This window comes from Phodopus roborovskii, unplaced genomic scaffold (assembly GCF_943737965.1).
Source record: "Phodopus roborovskii unplaced genomic scaffold, PHOROB, whole genome shotgun sequence".
In the NCBI taxonomy this organism is placed as follows: domain Eukaryota; kingdom Metazoa; phylum Chordata; class Mammalia; order Rodentia; family Cricetidae; genus Phodopus; species Phodopus roborovskii.
This window is the reverse complement of record NW_026126461.1, coordinates 19,319,928-19,341,191: the sequence shown is the minus strand read 5'-3', so window position 1 is coordinate 19,341,191 and position 21,264 is coordinate 19,319,928. Positions and strand designations below refer to the sequence as shown.

At 43.6% G+C, this 21,264-nt stretch overlaps 1 protein-coding gene across 2 annotated transcripts in view; it reads right to left on the bottom strand.

Moving 5' to 3' along the window:
- Positions 1 to 21,018, bottom strand: part of Lpin2 (lipin 2) — a 59,211-nt gene extending 38,193 nt beyond the window's left edge. The window contains exon 1 of one of the 2 annotated variants that reach the window (XM_051190921.1): positions 20,947 to 21,018. Coding sequence is in view for 1 of the 2 variants with exons in the window: in XM_051190920.1 (XP_051046877.1) it covers positions 6,406 to 6,507 (102 nt within the window). In the remaining variant the exon portion in view is untranslated. Of the gene's footprint in view, positions 1 to 6,405; positions 6,508 to 20,946 lie in introns of those variants that run through there. The other variant, XM_051190920.1, reaches the window with a different exon arrangement.
- Between the last annotated feature and the right edge of the window lie 246 nt (positions 21,019 to 21,264).

Here is a 21,264-nt window from a genome sequence, read left to right as displayed (position 1 = left end):
CCAGAGAGAACACACAGGAAAAACGTAGGCTTGGGGGGAAGAGAGGAACAAGAGAAAGAGGAGAGGAGGAGAGAACCAGGGGCAAGCCTGGGGTAAGCACCCGGCAGCTGCCAGCCAGGCACAGGAAACAGCGGAAGTAAGACACACACAAAGAAAAAGTAAAAAGCCACGCGGCAAAAGGTGAACAAAAAGAAACAGAATAAATTAAGTTAAAAGAGCTAACCAGAAAGGAGCCTAAGCTGGGTCAAAAATTCATAACTAATATTAAGTTTTCATGTCATGATATGGGAGCTGGTTAACTGTCCAAAAGAAAACCCAGTACAGATTCATGAATTACCAAGTAACAAATGGATGAATGCATAGAAGCTCTAGAGAATAGAATCAGAAAGGAGCAGGAGGACTATAAGAGGTATTTTGTTATCAATGAAAGAGGCAACGATACCTAAGAGATAAATGAAGATTCGTGCACGTTACACACACATACACACATGCATAGGTGCACTGACACCTTTTAGGTATCAGTAGTGATCAACTCAGATTCCCAAAAGTGATGGGTGCACAATCAGAAAGCAAACGCTTCTCTCTCGACACTAGTAACCTCACTAAGGAAAACCTGCATAGGTCTAACTCAGACATAACAAGACAGTCGCTTCAAGATGCTAGGTTTCATAATACACCTGTGAGAACAAGTTGCATCTGTACAGCAAAAACTGGGCAAGAGAGCCTGCTGGTCTGAAAAGGAAGTCCCAGGTGACGAGGGGTCACACCAGGACTGAAGGTGTCCACAATGAAAGGTAGGCCAGGGCCGTCTGGACACACCCAACGCTACAATTCTATAGAGCACAGCTTCAAAGAGGATGCTAGGAACTACAGTCTAAACTGCCTAACACTCAGTAATGTACCAGGGAATTTTCTCCAGTAACCAAATTTATAATAGAGCAGGAAAACTAAATGCTTATTCTTTAGATTTGAGCAGATTCTAACATGGCAAGCAGCATAGGAGAGGCAGGTTCCAACTCCCCGCCCCATCCCCATATTACTGACTCGACCAGACCTGTCTAATACCATTATAGCTCCATATAATTATGTCCGGGTCTATATTTTCACTCCATTTTTCTCATTTCCACCAACAAAACAGTATCTCATAATGAAGCTTTCCAGTAATTTAGCTCTTATCTCTCAACTAAAATATGCCAAGTCTTCATGTCCACTATAAAAGGTGCCTAATGGTGTTACAGAGGACATCTAACCTGGCTGATAAATAAGGAGAAGTGAAATTGCTAGGAAACATAATGAGTTTTATGATTTTGAAGGCTATCAAAATATCATTAAGTCAACCTATGAAATGATTATCTACATAGGAAAATTATTAGCTAAATGTTTATAATGACTCTGTTCTGAAATAATTGTAAGATTTCAAACGTGTACTATTCAAAATAGACTTTACATATAATAAAATTCATTCTTTTGTAGTATACAATTCTGTATGCTTTTAAAAAATATATTTGTTTATGTGTACGTGTGTACAGAGGTGTAGAGAGGCCAGGCCAGGAGTGTGTCGGGTTATGTGGGTGTTGGGATCCTGTGTATTTAAGTAAGCACTTACACGATCATAGTAATCAAGATGCAGATCAATCAATCACATTGCCCCCTCCTCTAAGTAATGCTCCTCTGGTAAACCTCCTCCTCCAATTGCCCAGCATGTTTTCTACCCTTAGTCTTGTCTTTTCCTGAGTTTACACAAATAGAATCATGGAATATGTAGTGATTTCTTGTATTTAGTACAAAGCATTTTTTTTTTTTTTAACAGTGTTAATGTATTAGTAATTTGATGTTGTTGTTGCAGGTTTTGTTTGTTTGGGTTTTTATAGACAGACTCTCACTATGTAGCTGTGGCTGGTCTCAAACTTACAATGTAAAACAGGTTGATCTAGAACTCACAAGAGATTCACCTGCTTCTATCTCTGGAGTGCTGGGATTAAAGGCGTGCTCAGCTAGTAGTTTGTCCTTTATTACACATTATTCTGTGGTGTGAATGTCCTTTCATCCTGGGTATTCCTAGTTCCTGACAATTACAAGGTAAAGCTAACACACATATTTGTGTACAGTATTCTATTTGGTTAAATACTTTGGAGTCGGACTGCATTACTTAGAAGTAAGGTTTGCAAACTCTCTGTGACAGCCATTTTTAAGACTTCTTTAAGGCGTTCCGGGGAGTTTCTTGTTAAAAGAAATCTTTTAAATTAAGTTCCCAACTTTCTTCCCCACCACCCCATTTTAAACCTTCTACTACAACATGACAACTGAACAACCAACCTATTTTGGCAGTGATCATTAATAACTGTACGATCTCCAAAATAAACACAGAAGTCAAACCCTTTGGCTTCCACAAAAAGTCACTCAATTTTAGCAAGTTGCTAAATGGATCACTACCAAATATGCTGGTAGCACAATTAACAATTAATTTCCTTTGAAACATCCCTCTCTACGAGAAGTTCTATTTATGCACTGACCACTAAGTTAATAATTAATATGACTCTTTTACAGCCAAAATACAGTCTCATTCTGGGTACAGACTGACATTCATGTAGGTTGTAGGCCTACCCAGGGAATATGTTAAATCTCATTTATCTTCCGTCCATTTCCCTCCCCCCCTTAAACAGAGCCTTAGTTAATTGATACTACAGCTAAGTGAAGCTGATGCTGAGAAACTGTACAACTGTCTCAATTCTCTGAGCTGACAGCCCTTCCCAGCATCTGATGATAGCCTGGAAGCTCATTAGCCACATGAATTACCAGTGGGTTTAAAGGGCATCACAGCACTTCAACAACAGAGCAGCTATAACACTTGCAGGCCCAAAGTTCAGTGACTTCTCAACAGCTCAGGCTAAGGACTTTAGTATCAATAAGCCTGAGAGAACAGTATCTGCTTTAGAAAGAAAGATATACTTAGAATTAAAACAAATTTGGTTTTAGTGAAATTCTGAGTTGGTTATTTACTTGAGTAAAACTTGGTTGTGTTTTAAAAACAGGTTTAAGGGGAAGCAGAACACCTGAACATTCTCTGACCACTGTCTTGGAGCCACACTTATATATAAAAAGAAAAACAGCTGTCTTATAGTTTATAGCAGACAATATCATCAAGTAATCAAGAGACAACTCCCTAAAAAGAACTCATCACTTCTGTGGAATTTTTGTCAAAAACACATAACCCTAATCTAATTGTGTGATGACACCAGACAAACCAAAAATTAAGGACACCACATGTCTGAGCAGTACTCACTGGGACTTAAGGTTATGGAAACAGAAGAGTAAGAAGGGAGGAAGAGACTGTGGGCACATGGCAACCAGACAGGGGGGTTCCGAGACAGAAGGTGTACAGTTTTTGTGCTAAAAACAAAAACAAGTTCTTGGACTCCCGAGTTCTTCTGTCTATGATAAAAGTGCAGTAGAACTTAGCAGGGATTCCATGTCTGTTCTGGCTCTGGCTACACATCGGAAGCCCTTGAGGAGTCCTGAGGACCAGAGTACAACCCCACTACAGGAATAATACTTGTAAATTCCTCTAGTGACTAGAAATGTATTTCAAGCTGATGATTAGAGAGGCAGGCTACTAGCTCCTGGAGTTGAAGGTGACACTTCCTGCTTTTGTTTTCCAGCTTCACTATCCCTTGAAAGAAACACGTTTCCCCAATATATTTCAATCTTACAGCTGGATTTCAGGCTGTAGGAGCTTTGGTGCTGTGCTCTGTATCTAAGAGACTATACGGTGATGGGTAACTACAATCCTATCTCTTATGCCCCTTGACCTAGCTGGAGACCTGCTTATTTTCAGTCCCTGCAGTGTTCAGGTCAATGTGTGCATGTGATAACACTTCTGGGGTTACACAATTCTCTCTTCAAGTTTGCCCCGGGTTAGGTGGATCCTTTTTTCCTTTATCTTTTGGTTTGTTTTTCATTTTGAGACAGATTTACCATTTAGCCCAGGCTGGCCTCAAACTCACCATCCTCTGCTTGTACTTGAAGCCTCAGAGCCACCATAATTGGTCCAGATTCCTAGGAAAGCTCTTTTCCAAATGGATAGCAGCTAATGCTAAGATGGTCCACCAAAGGCTCCCAGTAACAAATCTGATTTCATTAGAGCTAAGACGTTACTCTTACAAAATAACATCAGCAGTCCTGCTCTAACACCCTTTAAAAAACAAACAAACAAACAAAACAAAAAAACCTTCCCCAAGACGACTTACAGAAGAAATTTAGATAATTCCTCTGGAGGAGTCAAGGAAAAGGGGGGACATGTTCTAGAATAAGACATCAAACAATGAAAAAATAATAAAAATTGTCCTATTTTCAATTAGGTAAAAAGCAACATCACACACGCAAACTCTTTACTGTATGTGAGACTATAGTTTCTTTCCCAGAACTGAGTGGATTTTGTAACCCAGTAGAATTAGGCTAGAATACATAAAGACTATAAAATAAATGCTTTCCCAAAAGGGTGATATTTTAACTTAGACCCTTTAGAGTTGCGTTCAATTCCTTTAACACCAAGCCAGCAGTCTGAGGTTTTATCAAGGCACACTTTATATAAGTATTCTAGAACATTCTCTCAGATCTAGGACTCTGCTAGGGCCAGCAACACCTAGCACTGATCCTAAAACATAAGGGCAATGTTGAGGTGGAGGAGGAAAGCCAGGGAGCCTCAGCTCATCATGGTACTGGCTGGGGAGAGTAGGAGCAACTTATAAAATGAAACTGCAAACACACGCTCCTCAGTCAGTTTGGTAGCCAGGGAAAGAGAGGACGCCTTGCCTTACTACCCTTCTGTCCATCTGCCTGGTTCAACACTTAGAGCTCTGGTTAGTTCAAAGTCAGGGTTCTCCACCGCACACACCCTTGCTCGTTCCAAAGTCAAACTCCTAGATAGCCATCACGGCTCACTAAGCAGATAGCAAATCTAGTAAGTCAGCTACCAGTCACTTGCCACTGGGGGTGGTGACACAAAGCAGACTGTTAACAAAATGCAGACGAAGCAAACACCTTCAACTTCCCTTTGGAAAACACCAACAGCAAGGCGGCTAAGAACTCTCCTGTAAGGCGGTCTGGTCTGTATGCTGGTGGACTAAATAGATTATTTCATAGAGAATTAATTATGTTCACATTCTTTCCTCTGACCTTTAAGACTAATGTGCACAAATTCATGTGCACATATCCTTTATATTACAAGAGACTTCAAAATAGAACTGCCTCCCACATTAGCATCTGACTTGTATTCATATTTAAATAATGCTGTTACTAGTTAAGTGAAAAAATCTGCATAGAGACACTAGTGATCTCAGATCCAGAAGCAAATATCACACAGAATATGTATGGTAAAACCTCTAAAGGGACACAGACATTCTTATACCTTTAAAACTAAAATCAACCAGGCTAATAGATTTCAGAGATCTATTTTTTGTTTTGTGGACTTTATGCTGGTTTTCATAAAAATATTCAACCTTAATATGTTTTAAAAAAGAAAAGTAACCAAGGTAATTTACATTAAATGAGAAGACACAACACAACATCAATGCTTTCATTTGGAGCTTCATTTGGAGTATCTGAATAGAAAACTATATAGCCCCTGCCTCAATTTAAAATAAGGATTTAAGCCAGGCTTAATGGCACATAGGTGTTATCCCAATACTCAGGAGTTCTAAAGCAAGAAGATAGTAAGTTCAAGGACAGCCTACGGAACAGTCAAGCCTGAGCTACACACTAGAACCTGGTGCAAAACAAAAACAAAAGAAATTAAATAAACTAGAAATAGGCATTTAATGGCATTATTTTTCCAAGGTTCCATGAGTAGAGTTAAGTGTTATCGCCTTTGCATCACCTGACTGTGCTTCCTTAAGGCAGACTTTAAAAATTCAAGTTTACAAGGTCTGTTCTGTTTGTACATTATTACAGCAAGAGAAACTAGATTAAAAAGATTAAAATAAAACAACAAAAAACCCCTCAGACAAACTTACCCCCAACACACATTTCAGGCATTTTTTGTTTGCTGATAGTCACAAAAGGGAAAGTCACTCTTTCTGTATCACATACCACTTAAGTGACTTCCAATCCTTCAACTACCACACTGAGGCGCAAGAACAGAACTCAACACTGAGTTCTCAGTTTAAAGCAATCACATTTTTTTCTAGGCATAAACATATTAAGTAAACAACAAGCAGAATAAAGATAGCATAAAGGCAAGGAGATAGAGCAGGCAGCCAAACACTGTTCTACATAACACTTTAAAGCTGGAAAGTCAGCCCAGCAGACACATCTTCCAAACAAAGGCATCCCCCACTTTCACTTAGTGGGTGCTGTCCAGAGTTGGCCTCAAGCAAGGCAGCAGAGACATGGGTGAATGGGACTCACCAGGATGCCGGGAGGGGCCTTGCCATGGTAAACACCTGCAGTCTTACTCAATGAGCTGTCCTGAACCTTCTCATCTTCACTGTTCTCTTCTAAGTAAAACATCTTAAATAAAACCTAAGAAGCTTATCAAGCATGACTCTACAGAGGTGAGGGCACCAACCAACACAAAGTTACTCTGTAGACCATCAGGTGCTAACTGTTGCAGACGGGGATACAGTTAAAACTGAAAGCAAACAGGTCTTTAAAAAAAAAAAAAAGCAATGCACACACAACTTTACCAATGAGATTTGCTCAAAATGCCTCAGCCCCATCTCTCCAAAGAAGATAAGCAGGGGCAGGGGGCAGGCTGTGCCGTGTGTTTACACTGATAGGTACCAAGTCCTGCCCAATCACAAGACAGCCAACTACAGCTTCCATCACACAGAACAGGGATTGAGTTAATGATTCCTTAGGCCAATCACATCTTCATTTGTAGAAATAAAAACAGCTTTATACATGGAGGAAAAAACTCATGTAATCATGTAAGGAAAATGATTTACATGCCTCTATGGCATCACTGTTTCCCACTCAGCCAGGGTTCTACAGCCCAATACTAAATATTTTTACTCTACTATATTAGTATGACCAGTATTTCTCACAAGTATGGAGACTGTCCAGGCTCAGCACTCTATAAATAACAAAACTAGACTTCAAGAGTATGACAAAGCAATATTTAAGTTCTATATTCCTTGGCTAGCTCTCAGGGTGTCGCTATAAGCAACCTCATTCAAACTTTTCTAAAACCCTAAAACACACATATAAAATATACTTGATTTTTAAGCTAAAACATTTTATTAAAGCCATTTTTCTAATACTCTGGAATTTATTACAAACAGTGTCCTACCACATATACCTATTAAATTTCCAAGCAGGTTAGTACTGAAGGCTATAATAAACTGAGTGAAGACAGCCACTGGGTAGGATGATTTGGTATTTTTAAAAAGGTGGCGAAAAACTGTGGTGTGTGTATGTGTATGTTGAAATGATACTATATATTCCTTCTGAATTAAGTATTTTGATTGATTCTGTGGTTTTTTTTCCTACATTGTGTATGGTACAGGTGCACATGCTTAGATGTAAACATATGCAGAGGACAGACTAAAGTACCTGCTTTATTACTCTGTTCTTTGGGACAGGGTCTCTCACTGAACCTAGAGCTAGTGTGAAAAGTACAGTGTTAGTACTGCAGATAGGCACACAGAGCTCTGTGTGCATGTACACTGGGGTCCAAACTCTACTCCTTGCGCTTGCACAGCAGGCTCCCTCTTACACAAGAACCCCCCCCCACTTCCTTCTATAAGGGACTCATAGGAAACGTAAAACTACATACATAGCTCATATTCAATTTCTGCTGTGTGCCACTGGTCTTAGGGCTGTAAGACCATTTTGAGAGGAAGTGATACAGGCAAAAAGTTTTACCTATCTTCAAGAGGAACTGAATAGGATAGGATTTCTAATAATTCTACACAAGGATTTAACTAACTAGCTGAAATACGTACATTTAATTCTGTGAGTTATTCATCAAAACAGTGACACAATGCTGAGGTGGGCCAGAAACCCACCTCAGTATTAAACCTTTCCATTTTCCTCGAAACGTCACAAAAAACAAAAATTTTGACCAAGAAAAGGATGGAAAAGCTAACCACAGTGATACTCCATCAAGATCCAGATCACAAAGTTAGAGTAAATAAATGTTAAGTGATGGAGGTGGCTCAGTGGGCAAAGGCACTTACTAACCCTGACAACTTGAGTTCTATCCCCAGAACTCACATGGTGGAAGTAAAGAAATGATTTCTATAAATTGTCCTCTGATAATTAAACAAAACCAATCTCACTAAGATTAGAAATAGGAAAACCCGCCTTAAAGTCACCTCACCCCCCAGCTGCCGTCAGTAACAATGCATCCACGTTAACTTGCCATTAAATACACATGACGTACACAACCTCCTTCCTTCACAAGAGTTTTGATGGCAGAAATGTTATGGCATGTACAAAACCTCAAATCTCGTCATTCATGACCCGCAGTAGCTCTAGGCCCCTGGCATCAGACAAGAGCAACAAATCTCACTCTGCGTAAGGGAGGAAGAGATAAGAAGCCAGGAGAGAAGGTGGGAGAAAACAGGACGAGATAAAGGAGAAATCACCTAAGACGACGGAAAGTCAGAGGAGAGGAGAGTAAGAGAACATGTACAGAGGAAACAGAAAAGCAGCTAGGCAGGAAGGTAGGGTCCTGTTCCAAATATGAGGGAGCTATGGCCCAGAAAGAGGTCAAGCAGTTAGCCAGAGGTCACTCACTGAAGAAGGCACAGGCACAAAGCATGAATCCCTTCAGTTCTCCAGTTGTTTGATTGGTTTTGGTGTTTTGTTTTGCCCAGCTGAGACCCAGAGAGAATTGAGCACTGACAAGACCAACAGTGTGGAGACTCAGCGGGCAATGACCGTGGGTGTAATGAACCCCGTGTGGGCAAGGTTCACCTCAGAAGTCCTCTTATGTAACAGAGCAGCCGTTGGGTTTCTGGCCCACCTCAGTATTGTGTCACTGTTTTGATGAATAACTCACAGAATGTTCTGCCTGCAAAGGAGCATGTACCATGGACCCATCAGATGAGCTATGACATCACCAGGTACACACACTTTCTACCATGCCTAATACACAGTAAAATAATAGGCAGCGAGTCTCATTCAACCCCATAATTTTCAAAGAAAAGCACCAACCTTCCCTGTTCAGGTTATATGAAAGTATATCCTGAGGGCTGGGGAAATACCAACTTGGTAGGAGTGCTTACTTAACCCTTGGGAAGCCGTGGGCCCAATCCCTAGAAAACCGGTCAGGTAAGTCAGGTGTGATGAAAAATGTCTGTAGTCTCAACACCCAGAAGGTGAAGGGGACCAGGAAGCCCAATGTCATCCTCAGGCACACAGGGAGTTAGTGAGGTCAGCCTTGGCTAAAGGACATTCCCCCTCCCCGCTTTGACGTGCAAACGCCCTGGGACTGGTCTCCCATCTCAGCCAGTGCCGGGCCTGGAAATGCTACTGTGTTAGCTCTTCAGTGATTTTCAGGACAAAGACAAATGTGGCACAGGATGTGGTGGTGCACACCTGCAACTCAGCAAGCAAGAGGCTGATTCAGGAGGGAAGTGAATCTGGGCTACACGGCAAGTTCAACAATAGCCTGTGCTAAAAATGAGACTGTCTTCACTGATGGAAGGGGAAGGAGAAAGGGACAGAACAAAGAAAGTCCCTTTCACAAGAGCATCTAGCTTCAAGAAACAAAGTTGAACCCTGTTCAAATTCCACAAGTGATAACGACGCTAAGTATACACGTACATCCTTTTTGCTGATGTGTTTCCATTATTTACCCCAGAAGTACATGGGGCAACTATGTGTTGAAGGCTTGTCTGCCTGATGCCTCCTCTCCCTCCTTCCCTCCCTGTCTCTCTTTAAAGACAGGGCCTCACTGTGTAGCTCTGGCTATCCTGGAACTCACTAGGTAGACCACACCAGCCCTGAACTCATAGAGATTCATCTCCTCTTCCTCTCTCTCTGCCCCAAAGTCCTGTCTAACCTCTTCCTGCCTAGTTATTGGCCATTCAGCTCTTTATTAAACCTATCGGAAAACACCTTGGCAAAGACACATCTTCACAGTGTACAAAAAAATTATCCAGTAACAGCTTACAGGGTTGTGGTCCAGCTAGTTCAAAAATGGCCGTTTACCAACAAAAGTTCTACGAGTCCAGTAGCTGTTCAGTCCACAAGTCTCAATGTCTCAGCTGGTCCTCAGTATATCCCACAATGCCAAACAAGGTTCTGATGCCAGAGAAAGGACAGACTTGCCAGTGAGTGGAGAACAAGCAAGCAAAGAGTGAGCTTCCTTTTCCACACCTTTTATACAGGCCAGCAGGTCGTCTTCTATCTCATAAGATCCAGAGAAAACGTGAGAGTCTTCCCCCTTCACATGATTCAGTTAAGAAAAAATCCCTCACAGGGGTCAAGTCCAGATGCAGTCAGGCTGACAATCAAGAGCCATTACATATGCTCAACCTGACTTTACATGTATGACAAGAGTTCTTAAAGTAGCACAGGATGTACACGATGCAAACCTATCACTCAAAAGATGTGGATATGAAAATAAAATATCCGGGAGCATGGGAGGGAGAGAAACTGGGATTGATATGCAAAGTAATAATAAATATATGTATATATATATATATGTGTGTGTGCATGTGTACATATACATATACATATAAAACAAAGTATTCACTAACCAAACAGTGCCTACTATAGGCTATTGCCTCCAACCCCCCTCACCCCTGCACTCCAGAAGGCACTATAATATCAGAGCATCTGGAAAACAGTGTTTCTCTTTTCAGACTTCTAGGAACATTTTTAAATCACATAATCAATGTACCTAAGAGATCGGGTGGTTAGCATCAGTCACATCGCCTGGTGTGTGTGCCCTGGAAGTCCTGGGCCACACCAGAAAGACAGCTGGAGGCTGACAGGGGAGCGGAGTGGTGTGGGGGTGTCAGTGGGAACGCAGCGTTGACTGGATTCGTAGCTTTTAATAATTTAGGTCTGGGTGCTCCAGCCTTTGAATATGGGGTCAGATAATTCTCTGGAAATGAAGACATGCAGCGCCCCAGGCCTCCAACCACTAGATGTCAGCAGCACCCTCTCCTAAATTGTGACAATCAAAACAACATCTGGTCACTTTTGAATGTCCCTACTTGGGAGTCACCAGCATGGTTCATTTGCATAGTTAGTTCTGTTTGGTTGGTTGGTTAGCTTTGAGATGGGCTTTCACAATTCAGCCCTGGCAGAATTCACTAGGCAACCTAGGCTGGCCTCAAAGTCATGATGCCCCTTAGTCGCCCGGGGGGGGGGGGGGGCTGGGATTAGAGCTGTATGCCATCACAGCCAACACAAGAATGACCAGTTCAGACCAGTGACTGTTCTGACTAGGTCCTTAGAAATGTCCGTGGGCCAGCGGGTGTGAGGTGGTTTCACACCACAGCTCTCCCCTCCACTCACCTGCACACACCCTTCTCAGTTTCGCCGGGACCAGACCTTCATCAGCGCTGCTCTGTAGAATCACGGGCAGCAATGCCTACCAGGAGGACCGTGCTCAGGGTTCCATGACATGCAGCCCAGAAACTACTAGAAGAACAAAACTACCAGCTGAAAAAAGCCCCCAAGGCCCATGTGCAGTCAGTCATGTGTAACCAGTAACTGCCACTATGGGGCTCACCATTCAGAGGGGCACAAAACACACAAAGGACTATATCTCAATCCTCAGACATCAAGAGGTTTTTGAGTCTGTTTTAGCTTTACACGTCATTTTCCCATTCCAAAGAGCTCAATCAATGGAATCCCACTCCAGCTCATTGTACAAGAGGAGGGCAGATCTAATTCACATTCCAGCCACAGACAGAAGGAGACTGGAATGGGTCAGAAGAGCCCTTAAAGGTGGAGCTAGCAGCTGAGCCCCCCGGGCCTGCATTCAGCAAGGCGAGGCATCCTCTCAGCTTATCTGGGCACGCAGTACTCTTTACCACCTTTACAGCTAAGCAAAATCTACTTAACACGAACGCCATTTGAGTCACCTCTTCAAGATGTGATGAATCAATATATGACCATCTGGTATACTATTAGTTCCTTTCCTACTGGAAGAATTCTTTCTAAGGATTTGTTTTTAGATATGGAGTCTGTGTGCAAGTGCAGGTTCTTGTGGATGCCGGAGCTGAGGTTACTGGTACTTGCGAGCTATCTGACTTGAGTACTGGGAAGAGCGCACAGCACTGTAAACCACTGAGCCATCCAATGCCATTTCATTTAGGTAGTACACAATACCTACTCTTATATGCAGGACAAACTGTCTTTTTTTTTTTTTTTTTTTTTTTTTTTTACTTTTTGGTTTTCTGTGTAGCTTTGGCTGTCTTAGAACTCATTCTGTAGACCAGGCTGGCCTCAAACTCAGATGTCTCTGCCTCTGCCTCCTGTGTACTGTGCCACCACTGTCCTGGTGAATAACTTTTTAATTATTTCTAAAAATTTAGCCTACCTCAAAGGGAAAATAAATAAATGAATGAATGAATAAAAAATTCTACCACTAATTAAATAGAGAGATGTTCACGAAAACCAAAACAGTCTTTGTACATTTGGTTGTTTTTAATCATCTCCTTCACAGTTACATTTTTATTAATAGAATCATCAGTAAGGGTAATGCTAAAACAGAATCAACTAAAAACCTGAAGTCAGTCGCCAGGTACACAGGTGAAGTTAAAAAGATGCAGTGTTACATGTTATCTGCAACGGCTACCAACACCCCCATTTCAACAGGTAGGGAAGGTGCAGAAAGAAGTGGTACTTTCTCACATCCCAGGACATCGTACCCTCCCACAACATACATATTTACATATACACCCCCACAGACCAAGTGTTCTCAAAGCCTTCCTTCCAGCAGCCACCAGAATCTGTCCCTGCTACAAACTCCAAAAGCTAACTGCAAACGTTCGCACAAAGGTATCACAAATGCGTACACTCATTTTTGGAGGCTTGTACTTCTCTAAACTAACTCAAACACAAAGAAACACTGTTCACTCCAAAGGGGGAAAGTGTATGTTAAAAAGTGAAATTAGTGGACATGCTTAGTTCCAAACAATATTTAGTTATGAACACATAAGCAACAGAGATTGAGAAAGTATTTGTTATGTTGAGAAGTTATCATAAGGCAAAATGGTTTCTTTGGAATAAAAAAAAAAAAGTGATCACTTTTAGTTATTGGCTCCAAACAAGGAAATGTGTAGCTTGCTTTCAGGTTGGGTCTTCCCACTTGAATAAAAGCAACCAAGTAACCTCCACACATATTCTCACATGCCAACCTGAAGCAGACAATCAATCCTTCATGGAGATGCTCTTCCCAGGCCATTTCCTACGCTGTATCAAACAGACAATTAAAACTCTCACAGAGGGTGACTAGTGTTTATTGATATACAGGACAAAATGATTTTAATTGTTTCACAATTTTATTAAGATTAATTACACAAATATGCTACTTTTTGGCTTTAACAATTGATAGCAACAAAATTGCATGTAGACACTAGGAAGGTTAGGAGTCCAGGAAGAAATTCTATGCGAGCACTCAAAATGGTTTCTTTGGAATGAAAAAAAAATCCTTCAAATAAGCATTAGTACATTAAAAATATAAACATAGTAATTGTTCCAAGTATTTCTTTTGCTTCTCACTTGCTTCCAATCTCTTAAACTGGATCCCATTCCCATTCCTGATCCTCCCAAATTCAAGTTTAGAAAACTTTACAAGCTGGAGGACAGATGACTCAGTCGTTAAGAGCACTGGTTGCTCTTCCAGAGGACCTGGGTTCAATTCCCAGCAACCACATGGCAGCTCACAACTGTAACTCCAGTTCCAGGGTATCTGACACCTTCACACCAAGGCACATAAAACTATTAAAAAAAAAAAAAGAAAGAAAGAAAGAAAGAAAGAAAAATCTGCTTTATATCTAAGGTAACTAGTTCATCTCCCAACACTACTACAGGCTACTTTCAGACAAAAACAATTTCCACTTGTCCTATGACTCTCAACCCTCAACCCTGGCATCTACTCTAGCTGGAGCCCTCAGCCTGCAGCCTGGCCTCTTAACTTCTACGTAAGCGTGGCCTAACATATATCCTCAACTACTATCCAACTAGCCAAGCAGGCAGATGTACCTCCAAAGACACAACTGAGTCGAGTCAACTAGGTACCAAAGTATGCAGGAGAAAATGCCACAATGAAATCAGTTATTTCACACAATATATGCTAGTACATTCTAAGTGTATTCACGGTCCTGAACATATTTCTTTTTAAAGTTCTTAGGTCATCCATTGTTCCATGACAGAGTAAAATTCCATCACAGGGACCTTATCTGCACATTGAGTACTGTGCAAGTCCAAGGACAGTGAGAGCAGTATACACTGAAGGACAAACCTGTTTAAAAAGGATTCACACGCTCCACTGTGTGGTTTCAGCTGGGTACCAATGTGAGGAACAGATTCTGAGCACAGAAAAGGCTAGGCATTCATGCAGAGCTGACACCTGATACTCCTCCTGTGCAGTACAGTCCACAAAAGGAGGGGATACGATGTATCCCTTACACCAGGAGCAAACATAATTACCAAAGGAAATCCTTCAAGGAGCAGCACAGTGGCTACTCAGGCCTCCTCTCAAAGAATGTAACTATTCCTCCTTCCCAACACTGACACAGGTGTCATCCCTTGAAGAGCAGCTTTCATCTGACCCAGTCTCAGCCGCATGGTAGACAGGCACAGAACGTTCTGGAGCAGGTACCTGGCAGGCATGGGGGACCTCTTCCACTCCACTACTTTCCCAGCTGGTTTTCTCTCCCTGGCTCAATCAGCCTTGCACACATAAACACTTTAGAATAACCCAAGGCTCCACAGCAGGTGCATTCTCTCTATTACCCGCTCATAAACGCTGTCATTAAGACGCAAGTAAAAATGGATTCCTAAAGTTGATTTAGCAATGTCAAATAAATGCATATGAACTGCAAGTCCTTGGGCAGTGTGGCCAGGAAGGCAAGGGCATAGAGGATGACTATTGCCATGAGAATTGCCTGGCCTTCCAGAAGCCTCTTAGCTTCGGTGTTCTCATATAGAAAATAGGGCTATTATCTCTGCCTAGCAGGGTTGTTGTGACTCTTTAGAGATAATTAGTGTAAAGCTCTTAGAGATAATTAGTGTAAAGCACAATGTCTGCCCAAAGAAGGTACTCAATCAAGAGACTACAGTAGTGATCACAAGCTTTTACAGACACCAAGACACAGAAGAGACTAAGTAGTAGGCATCCACAGCACCTGATGGACTAAGCTTAGTGGACTAGGCATATTGAAAGCTCAAATTCCAAAGTTCTACCTTTCAGGTCACACCGGTTAAGTAGGGTACTTTGAACTAGGTAGGCCATGGGCCATTAGAAAACCCTACAACTGAAAAAAAAAAAAAATCAATCCTTCCTAACAAGTATCTGTCCAATGCTTCTCTCTTAAGCCATTCTTCATATTTAATTGGATGCTATAGCTATAATGTCAAATAGATGCCTCTTATTTGCTGAAAACAAGGGCAACAGATTTTAAGGGAACTTAATATGTAGATATAAAGACTTGCACCATCACCTAAACAAAAGGTTTATTTCCACAGATGCTTCACGAAACACAGACATTTCTGACTTAGCCACTCCTAAGAGAAGCACTCTGTTTATCATAGAGGCTACAGTTTACACACTTAAGCACTGGGGAAAATATCAGCACAATTCCAGTTTCAAATTCATATTAACTTCTGACATACTAGGTAACAGTTCAAACAATAAGGTAATCAAATCAGACAACTTTGTTCATTTCAATCCTAATCAATGAACTTTTTGTTTAAAATTTTGTTAACTTTTTATAAAACAAAAAAAAAAAAAAAAAAAAAAAAAAAAAACAAAAAACAAAAAAAACAGGCATATGGGAGATGAGGTAGGAAGATCAGGAGTTCAAGGCAAGTCTGTAACGCCTAAGACCCAGCTCCGAAGAAAACACTGTACAGGTATTTAAATAAATATTCTGTATCAACTATTCCTTCCATTTCAGAAATAGGTAAAAGCAAAAATTCAATCAGCCACCAAAGAAGCTGCTTGGAGCTGGGCATCGGTGGCACACACCTTTAATCCCAGCACTCGGAGGCAGGTGGATCTCTACATGGTCCAGGCCAGCCCAGTCTACAGAGTGAGTTCTAGGAGAGCCAGGGCTACACAGAGAGACTACTTGGTACCACACTCCTGGACCAATCCTGGCACTTCTGAAGGATGCGTCCCCAACTGTACCTCCTCTTTAATGAAGAAGACTAATGTAACAGAAATCCAACAGTTTCACAATCTAGAATCTTCTTGTTGAAATGTTGCTTTTTAATCATTTTTCTTAAAATTTACAACTTGTCTCTTTAGGCCCCCACTAAATGCTACTTATATTTCAACTATTAAAGACAGAGAGAGAGAGAGAGAGAGAGAACCCTGAAATACACCCAATGCACTGACTATTAGGTCTCAGCGAGTCCTTCTGAGGTCTCTTCTCCCTTTCGGAAGCAAGGGCATTGGCAAAGCCTATCCCCAAACACCACCTCCTCCATAGGTGCCCGCCCAACTTGACACCAATTCCAAACTCCTACTGTCTCACTACACTATGCTGTTCCCTCAAGGACTGACATCCCAGGATGTGGACTCAATGTTATTTCTCCCTTTAGGTCAATGTCTACAGAAAGCAAAAGAGGCAAAGGGGCTTTGCCTACACAGAATGTCAGAAAGGTTAAGAAGACCAAGTTATTCACCCTAATAATGATTCACAACTCCGAGGAATCACAGCTGACTCCAGAGCAATCCCAATGCAGCACAGTGCACAAAGTAACAGACATCAAGACCTGTGGAGTGATTTGATGCCTAAAGCAGAAGATAATCAAAATACAGGGAGCTGGGGCATTAGAATCCGGGGAAGCAAAACCAAACACTCAGAGAACTAGGATGAAAATAATCCTCAGTCATGCACATTCTAGAACAGGAAAGATAAGAACTGAAAACGAAGAATTTATAAACCACCACTTAACACTTTATACTTCTGATTGATAAAAATGAAACATTGAGACAATACAGACATTAATAAGCAATACATGAAGTTAAGGGGATTTGATATAAGAAGCAAATGAAGACATGAAATGAGATGATAGTCAAGTGATAGTTAATGTAGTGTTCGACTGCAGCTAATAAAGCTTACTGGAGAAGCAAGGAAGCTTGGAGAAACTGGATAAAGGTGGGGTTAGAAAAGCAATCTACTGGCTGCCATTCCCCACCAGGCCCTCTATTCTGGAAGCCAGTGTCTGCCTAGCGAAAGATACAACCTACATCCGACAATTCATACAGAGTGTGTGTCACTACAGTTAAGTACCAAACCACACAACTCTAAGCTCCAAGGGTAAGAAAAATTGCCACCCTGCAAACAGATCTGTAAAAGCTCATGTTCCCCGAGCTGTGTCCCCCACCATACCACCTTTCTCAGTTGTGACCCAAATAATCCTAAAAGAACTCTAAAAGAATGAGCAATCAAACGCTACCTAGGCTTTGTGCAGAGGTAAACGGAGGTGGGATGTGCTAACAATACAACAGCCTTGACAGGCCATACAAGTTAGAATTCTACCTTCTTTCCTCATTTCTTAGTAATATCCAAGTCCACGCATAAAAATCACTGAAAGTTAATATCCACAGGCTTTCATGGAAAGGGCTCTAAGGCCTGTGAGATGGCTCAGCAAGGCACTGCAGCAAGCTTGACAACCTGAGTTTGATCCCTAGAGCCCCACATGGTGGATTAACACTGGCTCCAGAAGTACAGGTACACAAACAAGTAAATGTAAAAGGTTGTTTAAAACAAGACTCAAGTGTTGTCAATGTTCAAATTAGAAAAGTGTCCACGTTCCCTAAGTCACATCACAAGGTATGTGCCTTACAGTCTAACACATTCTTGCTTTGTTTCTTTCGAGATAAGGTCGGTCTTGTGTATCCCAGGCTAGCTGAGCCTAGGACAGGTACTCCTTCTGCCTCAGGACCACAAAGTGCCTGGATTACAATTGAGGCAACCACCTCCATAGGCTTCCTTCTTTTTCTTTTTTCCTTCCTCTTATCTCCTTCCAGACTGTGGGGAGATCATCAACTCAAGCTTCCTGCCATAAACAAACAACAGGGGTAAAGGTGAGGATAACAGACTACAATGGCCAGGGTGGTAGTCTGGTCATCCCACCATTACATAAAGATTGCTACCAACAGTTGGGGATCCCTACTGACTTCATGTGGTGCCCAAGAGTGAGTGATTTTTCGTCATATGTTCATCTTGAAAAATACAGGACCTAAGTGTGGAAAGTGTTTGGGGCTGGAAAGATGACTCGGTGACTAAAAGAGCTTGCTTGCTGTACAACCATGAAGAGCAGGGTTCACATCCCAGCACCATGGTCTCTCACACCTATTATCCTAGCACTGGGAGGCCAGTGGAGACACACTCACTGGCTTACCAGCGTAACTGAGCACACCACCCCCAGGGGAGACCCTGTCCCACAAGAGTATGGTACTCACTGACAGGAGGATCCCTGTCTCCTTTCTCACCTGTGGCCACGGCAGGGAAGGTAGATCCCAAAACTGGTTAGCTGTCAGCAAACTGAACGAGAAAACTTACCCACATACAAGGGACTTGTGACATAGCTCGGTTGGTACACTACTTGCCTAGTATGCACAAAGTCCCAGAACCTCCTAAAGCAACTGTAGTGGCATACAATGCAAAGTTGAAGGCCTGAACTACCTATATGAGACTGTCCCCGAACAACAAAAACTATCATCATCAAGGTATCACAGCATCTTGAAGCTCTTCCAATGCTTAATGGGACATAATTCTTACAGAATCCAGGCAACTGCACCCCTGACTATAAAGCTGTGAGCTATTTCCCCATGAAGGCAAGCAACACCCTGCATCCAAGCCAAAAGTATTTATTTCCTTAGTAAGGAAGGGAAGCAGAGAGAGCTAAAGCAAATAAACTCCAACACCGCTGCTTACCAACTGGCAGAGCAGGTACACGTACTACAGCCCCTGCTCCCAGAACACGCAAAATGATAGTCCCCAGGGTCAGCACAAAGAGTTTAAACGGAAGACTCAGAGACTTAGATTTAAAAACTTTGCTGACAAGCTGCTATACACCAAGGGAGCTGGCACCCCAATCTACCTCTCAGGAAGAACTACTCCAGTTCAATGTTCCAGGACTGATGTATACTGTGCTTATGGCACAGAAGAGAATAGCTGCTATGAGCCATGCTATATTTAAGTTGAATATTATTTAAACACTATGAAATGTCCACGGTAACGTTCATTGGCCTCACTTAACTTTTGCCCACCTCTGACCTGTGGCAGCACCTAGATTACCCATCCATGGCACGCCATACAAGAAAACACGACGAACTCATTTAAGGAAGACTCACCGGCTCCCAGTGACCTACAAGGACAAACTTCCTACGTTCATTCAGCCTGCTCCCACGGAAGATCTTCTAAAAGCCAGCCTCTGTACGCGGTAACGGACAGCTGCAGGAACCTGGCCTGCGGGGATTCTGTGCCCGGTGCAGGATACAGCCCAGTCAATAAACCACAATTCACAAGCATACAGCAATACCAGAAACAAAGCCCCAGGCACCCTGTTATCCGCTTCTTAACTGCACTCCCAGTTCCAGAGTCCCTGAGTAGACAGCTTCTTCGTTGAACCTCAACTGTGCCAAACCCGAAAACTAGAACGGCGTTCCACAGCTATGCCTACTACCATTTCAGCATGAACATCCTTGGGTCCGATAAAACACAATTAACAACACATTTAACTGGAAGGAGGAAGCCACCCACAGTGCCCGGTACTCATAGCTTTGTCCTTTATATTCTGGTCTGATCTGGCCCTGCAAGTGGCGGGCTGCCTGCCCACAGGCAATGTGAGTGTGCTCAGTGGGCAGGGCAGCCCACACAGGGCTAAAACACCTGCCTCCTCCTACACCTGGTGACTGGCCGTGCCAACCCAGTCACCTGCCACACTTCTCAGTCTTAAGCCAGTGAAAACAATCAACGTCAGATCAACACATGAACTGAATTAGCAGGCAAATCATCCCAAAATAGATTTCAAAACTGACCGTGTGTTATGGAAATAGGCGACCCGAGGTCCAGTAACAACTTAACCTGCATCCCTACTGCTGGGCAAAAAAAAAAAAAAAAAAAAAAAAGAAAGAAAGAAAAGGAAAAAAAAAAAAGCTTCAGCACCGAACGAAGCAAGAGGCTTCGGTTTCCACTCCTAATCTTTGGAAGCCTCGAAGATGCATTAAATTAAAAGGGAAAATAAATAAATACGTGCGGCCGCTTGTTCAGCCACGTCTCCCCAAGCATCCGGCGTTCCAGTACTTTCTGGAAGCGAGGGCGACCTTCCTAGCCTTGCTTTGCACAATCGTGTCTCCGAAACGCCATCCTAAATTTCAATGAAAATAATTTTCGCATGCCGTGGAGATGGGGGGTGGTGGTGGATCCGCGGCGTTCAAAACTGGGCCGCGGAGCTCCGGCTGGCTCGCACAGCCACGGGGACCGTGCAGGGCCCCGAGGGGTGGACGGCAGCGGGCTACTCACACCGGAGCCCGGTCCTCGGCCTGCAGGAGGCAGCGGCGGGCGGGCGGGCGGCGGGCGGGCGGCGGGCGGGCGAGCCAACGGCCCGGGGGAAATAACAGCACCTCGCCAGCCGCGGCAGGGGGATGGCCGCGCCCGCGCGCCCGCCCGCGCGCCCTCGCCCAGGCCCGGGGGCCTCCCTCGGCCGCCATCCCCCTGCCGCGCCGGGCCCGCGGACCGCGGTGGGGAGCAGGGTCTCCTCGGACGCCGCGCGCGAGCCCCGGCAGCCCCCGCTTACCTGCGGCTCCGCGCGCGGCCCTCCCTCGGCCGACGGACGCGCGGGCGGCCCGGGCGGGCTGCGGCGAGGAGCGGGCGAGCAGGGGGCGGGGCCGCCGCCTCGGGAGCCGCGGGCCACAGGCGAGCCCGCCGGGCCTCATGAATGAGACGCGGCGGCGGCGGCGGGGGCGGCGGGGGCGGCGGCGGGGGCGGCGGCTGCGGGCTGCGCGCACGCCCCGCCCCGCACGCCCCGCCCCGCCCCGCCCCGCACGACCACGTGATGCCAGCTCCGCCCCCGCCGCCGCCGGCCCTGGGCCCCCGCTGCCTGCCGGCGAAAAAA